Below are 12735 nucleotides of genomic sequence, written 5' to 3' on the forward strand. Positions count from 1 at the left end.
GCAGGTTAGATCCCTGGTCGGGGAATTAAGATCCCACATGCCTCACATGGCGTGGCCAAAAGATAACAAATAAATAAGTAAATAATAAATAAAAAGTGGAACAATATAAGTGAGCATAATAGGTACAAGTATCCATTTCAACAGGTCAAATTTAGTTATTATCAACACTAATGAAAGCACATTTCCGTATATTTAACCTTCAAGGCCCTACTCAACTGTCATCTCTCTTCTTTGGGGACTTTACACATTTAAGTAATTAGGAGTCTCTCATCTTCATTCTTACAGACTCTCCCAGACGCCTCCCAACGTCTTTTATTATTGTTAAAGTTGTATCCTCCCATTTCCCTCCCAGGGCCTTTGTAGTTGGGGAAAAGGATCTCCCAGTTCAGGGATAGAATGGAGGAGATCGGGGGTGTTCTCCCTCCCCATGCAGTCATTTCTGTTCCCACGACAAATGGATCTGTGTGACAGCAGGAGGTACAGAGCTGCTTCCTGTTGGGGTCAAAGATAGAGGCTTTATCGAGGGCCCGTCAGAGAGAGCCAGTGGCGGGGGAGCCCTCTGAGGGGCTGTCTGTTGCTGGCTCTGTCCCAGGATCCTTCACCCAGGAATGCTCATGGAGGGGGTCAACCTTCCCATTGTACAGATGGCAAAGTTGAGGCCAGTCAAGGTCACGCACAGCGTGTCTAAGGCTCTCCCCTCTGACCACGGCACAGCACGACTCTAGCTGCCATGTTCTGCCTGCCTTTAAGGCCTGTTCTGCCCACTGTAGAGGAGGCAGGGTTTTTTTTAAATTTATTTATTTTATTTTTGGCTGTGTTGGGTCTTCATTGCTGCGCGCGGGCTTTCTCTAGTTGCGGCGAGCGGGGGCTACTCTTCGTTGCGGTGCGCAGGCTTCTCATTGCGGTCAGTGGCTTCTCGTTGCGGAGCACGGGCTCTAGGCACGCGGGCTTCAGTAGTTGCAGCACGCGGGTTCAGTAGTTGTGGCGCACAGGCTTTGTTGCTCCGCAGCATGTGGGATCTTCCCGGACCAGGGCTCGAACCCGTGTCCCCTGCATTGGCAGAAGGATTCTTAACCACTGTACCACGAGGGAAGCCCAGGGAGTTCTTAAGTTCATCTTTTTGTATGTGCAGCAAAGTTTACAGACGGTTTAAGGGGATGGAAGGAGTTTACACTGGAGTTAACACTGCAGATAGTTTAAAATTGCAAATTAGGTTTCCTGCTTAAAGTCCTTCTCTTGTCATCCCACCGGAAATTTCATATCAGACAGATGTCAAATTTAGAAGGGAAACAGGTTGTCGTGGGCTGGGCGGTCAAGGAAGGAGGGGAAACCTCAGCTAGAGCCTTAAGGGCGGGTAGGATTCATGTAGAAAGGTGAGCGGGGGGATGGGCATTCTACGTGGAGAGAAGACACGCCGCCGCCTTCCCGGGGTCACTGGGGGTTTCTGGAGGCATGCCTCTGTGGGCGGTTCTCATCCTGGTTTGCTGTCCAGCTGTGGTGGCGGGGACAGCCGTCCCTGGTTCTCATGCCTGCCCCCCCTCCCGGGCGCTGTTTCTCTATGCCAGGGTGACAGACGAAGTCTTTAACTTCCTGCTGGTATGGTATTACTGCACCCTGACGATTCGGGAGAGTATTCTCATCAGCAACGGCTCGAGGTAATTGGGGGCCCAGCTTTGTGGCGGGTATGGGGGAGCCAAAGGGAAATCTGTCATGGAGGTGAGGGCTGTCACCCTCGCCTTGCGTTCCCTTCCTCCTTGTGGGGGTGGGGTATTCATGACCGTTCAGACCCAGGGAGGAGGAAAACGGTATCGGCTGCTGCACCTCATTTGCTGTGCTCAGTCTCTTGCTTACAAGAAACCCTAACTCAAATGTACTACTTAACACAGTAGGAAATTTATATTCTCATATCAAGGAATGGGTCCATTGGCACTGACTTCAGGTAAGGCTTAATCCAGGTGTTCAGACAATGTCATCAGGACCCAGTGTCTCTCTGTCTCTCACCTTTGCCTTCTACTGTGCTGTTTTTATTCTCAGATTCCAGGTAGGAGCCCCCAGCCGCTCCAGGCTCACATCTTTATTTCTAGCATTCCCAGCAAAATAGGGCACGTTCCTCTCTTCCAAGAGTCTCGCTGGGTCCTACTGGCACTCACTGATCACGTGCCCATCTCTGAACCAATCGCTGTGGCCAGCGAATGCGCCGCTGTGATTGGCTGGTTGTGAGCCTTGTGCCCACCCCCAGGGCTGTCAATGAAAGCCTAGAAGCTGAGTGTCAGGAGAGGAATGGTTTCGCAGAGGAAAATCAGGGTACTGTCACCAGAAGGTTGAATGGATTCTGGTGAGAAAAGTGGATGGTCCTCTCACAGGGCAATGAGAGTCTCGGGACTGAGTTAAGATCCACGACTTGCCACTTGCAGGACCCATTTTCCGCAGGTCGGATGCCTTTTGGGGGTGTCCATTTGAACCTCTGCACACCATTCTTGTCCGTTTTTCCTGAAACAAAAAGTAACAACCTCCCACCCCTCCCCACTTCCTCCTTCCTGGGGGCTGGTAAGGAACGGCCAGGAGCTGTGTGTTTAAGATTGGGGTGTTTGCCAAACCCCCAAATAATTTGCCACCATCTTACTTCTCTGCCCAGTGGTCTCTTATGGCATATCCCTGCCCTGCCGGGCCTTACCCTGAACGTAGAGCCAAGAGGTAAGGACCAGGGGAACAGCAGTTCTTAGGTATGCAGCCCTGTAGCATGTAGCCCTTTAGAAAAGATCAGTGTTTCTCAAACTGCATTCATTCTTGTCCCATGCACACCATTTTTACCATGTCCAATATCACCTGGATGATAATTTTCTCACATTTTAAATCCATCCTTCCTTTTTTTTTTCTACTTAAATAAACATTAATTTATTTTAAAAGGGAACTATTTCACCACCATATGTGGAAAAGCAGCATCAATTGCAGGAAAGAGGAAATAGTGTAAAAATAGATTTTCATTTTCATTGTCTAATTTATTGAAGTCAGTAATCTTCCTTCCTGAGGCCTGCTATTTCTCTTCAGCGTGTGTATGTATGTAAAAAGGGAGATGAGCAGATCTCGAGAGGCATTAAAGGTGTCCTAGCATTTAACTGAGACTCTCTCCTTGACTTAATCAGGAGAATGGAAAGAAGAGAAAACATGACTTCTCACCACGTGATTCAGTATCATCTAGTGTTACACTCAGGTACCATCTAAAACTTGGTGGTACATGCCGCATGCTTTGGGAAACACTGAAGTAGAAAATCTTACCAAATAAATAACATTTGTAGTTTTCCTTAATTGTAGTGAATAGTGTCTTCCAGCTTTTGGGTGGGGTCGGAGGGGACTCAGAGTAGTACATAGTGGGGAAATGGGCCCAGGACAATGGGCCAGGCTTTCTTGTTACTAATTCTCTTTGTGCATCCCTGGGCTTGCTGTCGGCCTTGGAGTTTCCTCCTTCTGCTGGACTCATATTAAGAGTGTTCAGGGACATGCTACATCTCTAACAGTCACTAACACTTTAGTAAGAGTTATCCTGGTCACTTTTTTCTGTGGATGTGGTTGGGGAGGGGGTGGTGGTCCCCGAGAGGAGGGAGCAGGACTGAGTGGAGGTGCCTGCAAGTGTGGGGCACACCCAGAAAACAGGGAGGAGGGCTGAAGGGGGAAAGTGGGGTTCCAAAGCCCCCTCACTTTCCTGACACTTTAATGGGGCCTTTTCTGGGGCCTCCCTAGGGCTTGTGCTCTGATGGGACAACAGATGTGTTGGTGGTGGGAGTGTGGAATGAGTGGGGTGGGCCCGTAAAGGTGTCTCGTTTTCTGGAATGACTGTGGGAGTTGTGGCCAGTTTGTGGGGGAGGGAGGCACGGCAGGTGGATGGAATCTGGGTGATTAAAACTTGTGACTCATCCTCAACATCTGTTGCGTATTTAGCCTCCATCCTCCCCCAGCTCCTTCTCAGAGCTGATTCCTCTCCTGGGGGCGGGCAAGGGAGATGCCTGTGAGGTTTCCCCTCACACTTGGCACTTATTAGGGAATAGCTAAGAAACCCTTTCAAGAAAGCACAGTGAGGAAGAGGGAGTGGGTCCGGATTGGTATGAATACTACCTTTCTTATTTCTGAAGCGTCTCAGGGCTACCTCTGGAGCTCACAGTCGATACCCAGTAAACACCCCAGGGTCTATGTAGAAATGAATTGAACCCAAGCTCTGCAATGAGGGGAAGGTCATTGGGGCCATACCTGTGTTCGAAAGACAGCTGGAACTGAGCCATATGGGTTTCCTGGAGGCCTGCTGCCCAAGTTTTGGCCTGACGGGGCCTTTTTCGTCCTGTTCCCAGTTGCATCCGAGACCTGAATTAGGGGTGTATTGGGGGAAGAAGGCCTGGAGAGGTGGGGTGTGGGGAGGGTGCCCCCCATCATGGGCTGGAGCCACCCTTGGTTTGTGTCTGATGCTTCCCATGTGAGATGTAGCTCATTAGCTCAATTAGTGTAATAAGCAGGTCAACCTCCCTTGCAAATTTTGCAAATGACAGAAAACCACCTGATAGGAGTAAACATGAGGGGTATTTATGGGAGCATATGAATCGTTCAAGGAGGTCAGAAGGGCTCAAACAATGTAACAGCCCCCCTCCTTCTCCTTATTCTGTTATCTCCTTCACTGGCTCCCAGCAGCCCAGGCCAGCATTCTACCAGATCAGCAGTCCAAGAGGAAAGAGCATCTTTCCTCTACTGGCCTAGGGGTGATCTTGAGACAGACTTCCAATTGGCTAGGTGCAGGTCACATGCTCATCCCTGCCCCAATCACTGTGGCTGGAGGGATGCAGAGCCCTGATTGGCTGGCTCTGGGTGATGTGCCCAGTTATCTTAGCTCCACTGAGCCACCCAGACTGAGAGTGGGGGTGAGGTGATTCCCCGAAGGAACGATAAGGGGGAGAACCAGAATAGGGAGTGATTGACAGGCAGGCAAAACAGATGTCCTCTGCCCTAGTTCCGGGCCAGAATGAATAATGAATCAGGAATCACGCTGGCTTTTCTGGCAAGCCAACCCACCAATGCCTAGATCTGATGGGTTTTTATAAGGGCCTTTCCTAGAATACAGAGGTGTAGGGGTGGCAGGGGCAAGAGGGTGCCTCCGTGTAGAAGCCATTCCCCCAGCCGCCCAGATTGACCCGAAGCTCAAAGCCAGCCAGGGGTTGAATAGTGACTGGTGCCCAGGTCTTATGCACACATGGCTGAAGGGCCCTGAAGGGAGCTCTCCGGCCACAATCCCCAGATACCAGGACGTGCTGTCCCTACATGCTGGCCATGCAGTGTGCCACCCTTCCTGGGGCATCTACCGTCTGCTCATTTAAAAAGCCCACAGGCTCCTGCAGGCTTCGTTTCTGTGGCAGAACGGGCCCAGAGGGTGACTGCTAACGGGTGCGGCTTTCTGTCCGGGGTGATACGGGTGATACAAAATGTCCTAAAACTGATTGTGGTCGTGTTTGCACAACTCTCTGAATATACTGAAAACCACTGAGTTGTATACTTTAAATGGGTGAATTGTACAGTGTCTGAATGACATCACAGTAACACTGTCATATAGACACACACATGTGAACGAAACCAGCCCAGAACCCTGGGGTGTGCAGATGGACCATGGGGCTGCTGAGTGCGCGCTGGGGAAGAGGCCATTTTTAGCCTCTCCCAGTGCCGCTGAGCTGGGTTTATTGGTGGCATCTGTCAGCGCTGGGCTCTGGGCACAGTGAGCTGTGAAATTAAAAGCTGCTGCCCAGGCAAGCTTGTGGCCCAGAGCCTGTGTCTGCCTCCAGCCGTTCCTGTACAGAGAGAGGGCATTTCTCAAGGGACCTTTGCGGGTAGGACAAAGGACAGTGGGGCTTGCCAGGCCTCCGGGGCTTGCAGAAACTTCTTGGTAGCTCTTCAAGCTGAAAGGCTAAGGGTGGGGCTAGCTGTGTTTTCAGTCAGAAAATTAGAGCCAAGGGTCCTTGTAGACTCTTGACGGGCAAGACAGGGACACAGGGAAGGGGAGACTGGGAACAAACAAGTGGACGGATGTCTCATCCTGTCCCGTGAACTCCCGTGGCACCTGCATCAGTCTCCTGTCACCTCTGTGCTGGTGGCATCTAGACCAGCTGCACCTCCTGGACATCACTTTTTTCGTTTCAACATTTCTTGAGTACCTACTGTTTACCTGATGCTGTTAGTGCTGGGAATAAAGAGCCACCTAAAACCTTGCTCCTCAGCACAGCCCCTCAGGCATCCACAGGCCATTGCCTTAACCCCCAGTTTATGGCCAGAACTTCTTTTTTTTTTTTTTTTGGCCACACCCTGCAGCATGTGGGATCTTAGTTCCTTGACTAGGGATCGAACCCATGCCCCCTGCATTGGAAGCACAGAGTCTTAACCACTGGACCGCCAGGGAGGCCCCTTTCATTTCTTTCTTTCTGTTTATTTTAATGGCCAGAACTGTTGAAGGGCTGCAAAGAGAAGACAGGGGTAAGATGCTGTTCCTGCTTTTATGATGTCTGTGTTCGGGCTGGAAGGTTTTAAGAGCAGTCAGATCCACTTATGAGGACAATGCAGATTAAAGCCTCCACGACACACCAATCGTCACATAATAAGACAGGGAGAAATTTTAAAACTGGGTATCCAGCATTGGTGAGGGTTTGGGGAGCTCGACAGGCTCTACTGAGGATGGGAGTGTAAATGGGGATAGCCGTTTTGGAGGGTAATTTGAGAAGTAACCACGCACGTGCCCACCGACCCAGCCATCCTGCGTACTTCCTGGTAGCTGCCGTGGAGAAACAGCGTCATCGCACGGGGGGGCTTCCACAGTGTGTCGTGGCATCATGGAGCATGATAGCAACATTTCAGGAACGGCAGAGCCACATCCTGAAATGTCGTGTCGCATTTAAGAAGTCAGTGACAGGTCCACAGATAGCTGCCTGGGAGTCGAGACAAGAAAGCAAGTTGCAGGATGATTTTAGTTCCAAAGAAAAGTCTAATCCAGCAGCTCGTCCCCCAAACCAGCAGACCCTCAGGTGCCACCGTTTGGTGAGCAGGAGCGCCCTGGACCCCATCTCCCCACTTGGCTGCACTCTAGTTCTCTCCCGAGAGAGTTCTGGAAAGACAAAGGTTGAGTGCTACTCCCACGTGGATGCCTCGAGGTCCCAATTCCTGGCATCCCAGGGTGCATTTGACAGGGCAGATTGCTGCCACATCATGTTCCGATAACTGAGCTCCTGGAGAGGGGCCGGGGAGCCCAGCAGAGGCCTGAAACACTCGGGGACTTCGAAGGATAAGGGCTGCCTGTGACACCGCGGAGCGGGTGACAGCCAGGTTCCCTGTCCTGCTGTGGAGTGAGAGCCCTGAGCTGGGGGACCGCTGGGCTCTGACGGCACGGTTCCCGCAGCTTCTGGACTGACTGGGGCGAGGGCCTGCTGTAGACGGAGGAGCAGATGAGCCTAGGGCATGGGGCTCCCAGAGAGAAGCTGCGTCGGGGATGGTGCGAGATGCAGCGTGTACAGCCCGTTGTCTTTCTGCATCTGTGTGGGGTAACGTAGGTAGCTACAGCTCTGCATAAACGTGTGCGAGTGTTCTGTGTTTATTCAACACGCTTACTGAGCACCTGCTCTGAGCCAGGTGTCACAGATGAACAGACAAAATCCCTGCTCTTTTGAGCAGGGAACGGGGTTCAGGAAACAAATGAGAAGAAAATAATTTCAGATAGCATGAGCACCATGAAGAAAATGAAGCAGGGTAGTGTGTTACAGATCGGGGCTGTCTAGCTGTTTTATTTATTTATTTTTAACATCTTTATTGGAGTATAATTGCTTTACAATGGTGTGTTAGTTTCTGCTTTATAACAGAGTGAATCAGCCATACATATACATATTCCCCATATCCCCTCCCTCTTGCGTCTCCCTCCCACCCTCTCTATCCCACCCCTCTAGGTGGTCACAAAGCACCGAGCTGATCTCCCTGTGCTATGCGGCTGCTTCCCACTAGCTATCGATTTTACATTTGGTAGTGTATATATGTCAATGCTACTCTCTCACTTCATCCCAGCTTACCCTTCCCCCTCCCCGTGTCCTCAAGTCCATTCTCTACGTCTGCGTCTTTATTCCTGTTCTGCCCCTGTCTAGCTGTTTTAGATAAGGTGCAGGGAAGGCCTCTTGGAGGAGGTGACAGTTGGTCCGAAATTTGAACTTGGACCAGGAGCCAGGCAGGCCAAGGTCTTGGAGCAGAGAGGACAACAAGTTCAAAGACTTTGTTAGTCTGCTCGGGCTGCCATGAAAAGATACTACAGACTAAGGGACTTGGAACAACAAAAATTTATTTTCTCACGACTCTGGAGGCTAGAAGTCAAGATCAAGGTGCCAGCAGGATTGGTTTCTCCTGAGACCGCTCACCCCTGGTGTCTCTTCCTCTGCTTCTAAGGACACCAGCCCTGTTGGATTAGGGCCCCACCCTTATGACCTCATTTAACCTTAATTACCTCTTTAAAGGCCGTGTCTCCAAATATACTCACATTTTAAGGTACTGGGGTTAGGACTTCAACGTAGGAATTTGGGGGGGGGACACAATTCAGCCCATAATAGACCTCGAGGAAGCAAGGGGCCTGATCAAAGAAAAGGATGCTTGGAGCCTCTTAGGGTGGGGGGAGGGGGGACGGGGAGGCGGGGCTTGGGGTCATGAGGAGGTTAGGGATGTGTTCTGAGGGTAGTGGGAAGCTGCTGGAGGCCCGAGTGCCTCTCTGGGTCTCTGTGTGATTGTGCATCTCGTTGGACAGAAAGAGAGAAGTCCTGGCGTGGGTACGTTTCTTCCTCCAAGGAGCTGTCTCTGGGTCACAGGGCACCCCCCCGCAGACACAGGCTGGGAAGCAGGGAGACACTTGCGTTTCTCTCCTGGCCTGAGCTCCTTTTCCTTCTCTTCTTTTAAGAATCAAAGGCTGGTGGGTGTCTCACCACTACGTGTCCACGTTCCTGTCTGGAGTGATGCTGACCTGGTGAGTGTCCCCCGCTGTGCCCCAGGGCCTCTGCTCACTCTCCCCAAGGAGCCAGTGAACTGAGCACTGGTGGTGGCTGAGGGGTCCAGATGCAGGGGCCTTATGGCCTGACATCTGGGCCATGACGTAAAGCGTGAGCTTACGACGGGGCTGCAGGGACACCCCAAGTCGGCTGGGGACTTCTCCGAGGAACGTCCTGTCTGCCTCCTGGCCGGGGTGACAGCAAGCGAGTCTGGACAGAACAAGCACAGGGACGAGGCTGTGACTGATGGAGGGTTAGGGGGAATCGGTGGGAATTTAGGCTTCAAGATGCCTGCCTGCACTCCCCTGGTTGTAGAATGGATTAAAGCAGTGATGGAAATTACCTGGTCCAGCCCCAGGGACATGGTGATAAAGAAGGTAGAATTGGGTTTTAAATCTTCTTTTCTCTTCTGGTTGGAACAGAGATGGGGTGGGGATGAACAAATGATTTCAGAGCGGGGGCTAATCTTTGCTTTTCCCTCCCTTCTCTGCAGGCCTAACGGACTGATTTATCAGAAGTTTCGCGATCAGTTTTTAGCGTTCTCCATTTTCCAGAGTGAGTGTCTCTTGCTTGGATTCAGGGGAGGCTTGGTGTGGCTTTCACCGATGGAGTCTGTTTTGTGAAGGGTGTGTCTTGTGTGGAAGGGAGGTGAGACTGGGGGAAGTCCCTGGTCGGCCAGGGACAGGGGAGGGTCCCAGAAATCCAGAAGGAGCCATCCACCCCCCATCAACTCCATCCTGCCGCCCAGCCCCTGGCCTTAAGAGAGCAATGTCTGACCCACACCCACGCCCTGGATCTCCAGCCACTGCCTTTTTCTTCCCTGGATCAGAACTGGACCAATTGTACCCTTCAGGAACTGAGGGGTGTTGGGGGCACTAACTCTGTTTTCCTCAAAATGGAAATTTATGTTCTTTTTCTCATTTAAGAATAGCTCTGGATTTATATACAACGAGGGGTTACCTCTGAGAAGCAGAAATTGGGTGGTTGGGGGACAGGGAGAGAGTTTTACTCTTTACTGTTTGTTCCCCTTAAATCTGATGCCAAGTGCATATTACCTATTCAAAAAATACAATTTAATTTTTAAATAAAACCCTGCTTACAGGCAAATACAAACATAAGCCAAGAAGGAAAATTACATATAATTACATATAATTCCACCCTTAGGGTGTTAATTGATCTATGTCCTTTCAAACATTTTTATTCATAAATATATATATATACACACATATACTGCATTATGTGTAGTCTACAAACATGGGATCCCTCTACACAGCTTTGTTTATAACCTAGTTTATATTCTATTAACAATTATCGTGGGTATTTTTCCACGTCAACACGGAATTCTGCCTCCTTAATTTTTAGTGACTACAAAGTACCCCATTGTATGGAACTGTCTCTTTCATGTCTTGGTGCTGGGAGCACACAGCTCCCATTCCAACAAGCATCTGATGAGTGCCAACTGCATGCCTAGGAAAGCTCCAGAAGTTTCTAGCCTAGTTGGGGCTTAGTTGCAGTCTCAGATAACCTGAGCTCTCTTTGAAGGAATAAAAGCAGGTTCAGACGTGTGTGTGTGCGTGTGTGTGCGTGTGTGCGTGCGTGTGTGTGTGTGTGTGTGTGTGTGTGTGTGTGTGTGTGTGTTGGGGGTGGGAGGAGGTTGTACCCTCTGGGCAATGGAGACCTGCCAGCCTGCAGTGGAGGTGTCGCTGGGTCTTCCAGTCCCTGAGCTGGGCGCTGGGCTCCCCCTGCAGGCTGTGTCCAGTTCCTGCAATATTATTACCAGAGGGGCTGCCTCTACCGGCTGCGGGCCCTAGGGGAGAGGAATCACCTGGACCTCACGGTGGGTGAGTAGCCTAGCCTTGGGGGTGGAGGGGCAAGCACCGGCCCTCCCTGCTCCCCCAGACCTCGCCCTGCACTCCTCACTGGGAACAGGTGCCAGTAAGAACCTGACAAGACCTGCCACACGCGAAGCCAGTCTGCCGACCTCACCCCAGTTGCTTTTCTTTTTTTTTCTTTGGTTTGACATATATACACTAACACAGTTGCTTTTCATAATTCGTCGTGGGATTCCATTTCAGCTGACAAGTGCGAGACCAGCTGTGGGCCAGGCCCTGGATGCTGGCCTCTAGCTTCTTTTTAAATGGATATTTTTTGTCTGTGTCTTATGATGTACATAATCTTAGTCTAATGTTTTTACACTTATGCAATTTATGTGTGCTTAACTTTCACTCAGCAAGGTGGGTGCCCCATTAGGAAAAATCGGAGACTCCTCATCTAAACTTTCAGGGGAAAGTGTGGTTAATAAAAATCTTCTATCTTTTAAGATGGTCATTTCCATCGAATTACTCTGCACAGTAGGCTCTATTTCATCAAGACTCGATTGAAGTGATGCATGCAAAAGCCAATTATAAAATGCAAAATCCCGTGCAAATTAAAGAAATTACTAGAAAGCTAGTGCCGGCACATCAGTGTTCTGTAAGAGTTGTCAGCCCACTTGGTTCACAGTGACTTGAGGCGTGAGGGCAGTCAGGCCTGGTGGCAGGTGTTCTGCATGTTTTTTCCTGGGTTACTTTCCTAGTGAGCGCTCACCCACCTGGAGGAGGTGAGGGCTGTGCCCCTCCCCCATCCGTGCGTTTGAACCTGGCTAATCTCAGAGTGACTGGCCTGCCTGGGCCACCTCACACGGGCCCTTCGCTCCCTCCTTCCTCCCCACAGAAGGATTTCAGTCCTGGATGTGGCGAGGCCTCACCTTCCTTCTGCCCTTCCTGTTCTGTGGCCACGTGAGTCCCCCTGGAGTTTGTGGGTATCCCCTACACTGGGCAGACCTCCTGGGAACAGAAGGTCTTCAGGGCTCTCCCTCTCTCACAGCCATCCCCGAGCTGGGCCCCACGGGGTCCTGGGGCTGAGACGGCCCCAGTGTCCAGGGATGCCAAAGGCAAGAGCCAGAATCGGCCCTCGGCACCAGCACGCCCAACCCCAGGCGGGGTGCCCCAGTTTCATTTGGGGGGGGGCTGTCAGTGTCTCAAGGGCAGTTGACAGCAGAAGCTGGGGGGCTTGGCGCTCTCCCTGGGCTTTCCCACGTGGGTCTCCAGGGGACTCCGGTGGGCTGAGCAGTGCCTGTCTCCCCTCTCTGCAGTTCTGGCAGCTCTACAATGCCATCACGTTATTTGAGCTCTCCAGCCACGAGGAATGCAGAGAATGGCAGGTATGGTGTTTGTGTGTGTGTGTGTGTGTTTTGTGGTGTGTGTGTGGAGCGTGTGTGCGCATTGGTTGGGGGTTTCCTGAGGAAGGTTGGGGCCGCTCAGGGAGAATTCCTTCCTCAGCTCCCCCTGCCCCCTGCCTGCCCTGTAGGGCCCTGCAGTCCAGAGCTCGCTGCAACTGGGGCCTGGGAGACCATGGGAGGGAATTCGGGAGACCAGGGAGCCCCTCAGTGGTCTGAGAAACCCAAGGAGGTTCGCGCTAGGAGGGGGGCCACGGGAGGAGCCCCCCAGGACTCTGCCTGACCCCGTAGGACTCACACCCTTCACCCAGTTAGCCCAGATCTCTGCCTTCTGCTGGCAAACGCTGCAGTTCGCAGGTAGCTTGTGCCAAGGGGGTTCTGAGCTCCCGGGGGGCGCGGGGGGCATTTCAGCAAGGAGAGCTGACCCAAGCCGGCGCGGCCTTTGCCTTCTTTCTCTTGTGCTTTCTGCCTCGCCTTCCCTGCCCT

At 51.6% G+C, this 12735-nt stretch overlaps 1 protein-coding gene across 4 annotated transcripts in view; it reads left to right on the top strand.

The window, feature by feature from the left end:
- The window catches only part of TMEM120B (transmembrane protein 120B), a 49222-nt gene that overhangs the window by 32700 nt on the left and 3787 nt on the right, over nucleotides 1–12735 (top strand). For 2 of the 4 annotated variants that reach the window (XM_030860236.2, XM_060310271.1), the window contains exons 6-11: nucleotides 1566–1655; nucleotides 8945–9010; nucleotides 9526–9587; nucleotides 10781–10873; nucleotides 11745–11809; nucleotides 12166–12234. In XM_030860236.2, coding sequence (XP_030716096.1) covers nucleotides 1566–1655; nucleotides 8945–9010; nucleotides 9526–9587; nucleotides 10781–10873; nucleotides 11745–11809; nucleotides 12166–12234 — 445 coding nt within the window. The remainder of the gene's footprint in view (nucleotides 1–1565; nucleotides 1656–8944; nucleotides 9011–9525; nucleotides 9588–10780; nucleotides 10874–11744; nucleotides 11810–12165; nucleotides 12235–12735) is intronic. The other 2 variants (XM_060310273.1, XM_060310272.1) reach the window with 2 other exon arrangements.

The sequence above is a fragment of the Globicephala melas genome, chromosome 13, assembly GCF_963455315.2.
Source record: "Globicephala melas chromosome 13, mGloMel1.2, whole genome shotgun sequence".
Lineage (NCBI taxonomy): Eukaryota > Metazoa > Chordata > Mammalia > Artiodactyla > Delphinidae > Globicephala > Globicephala melas.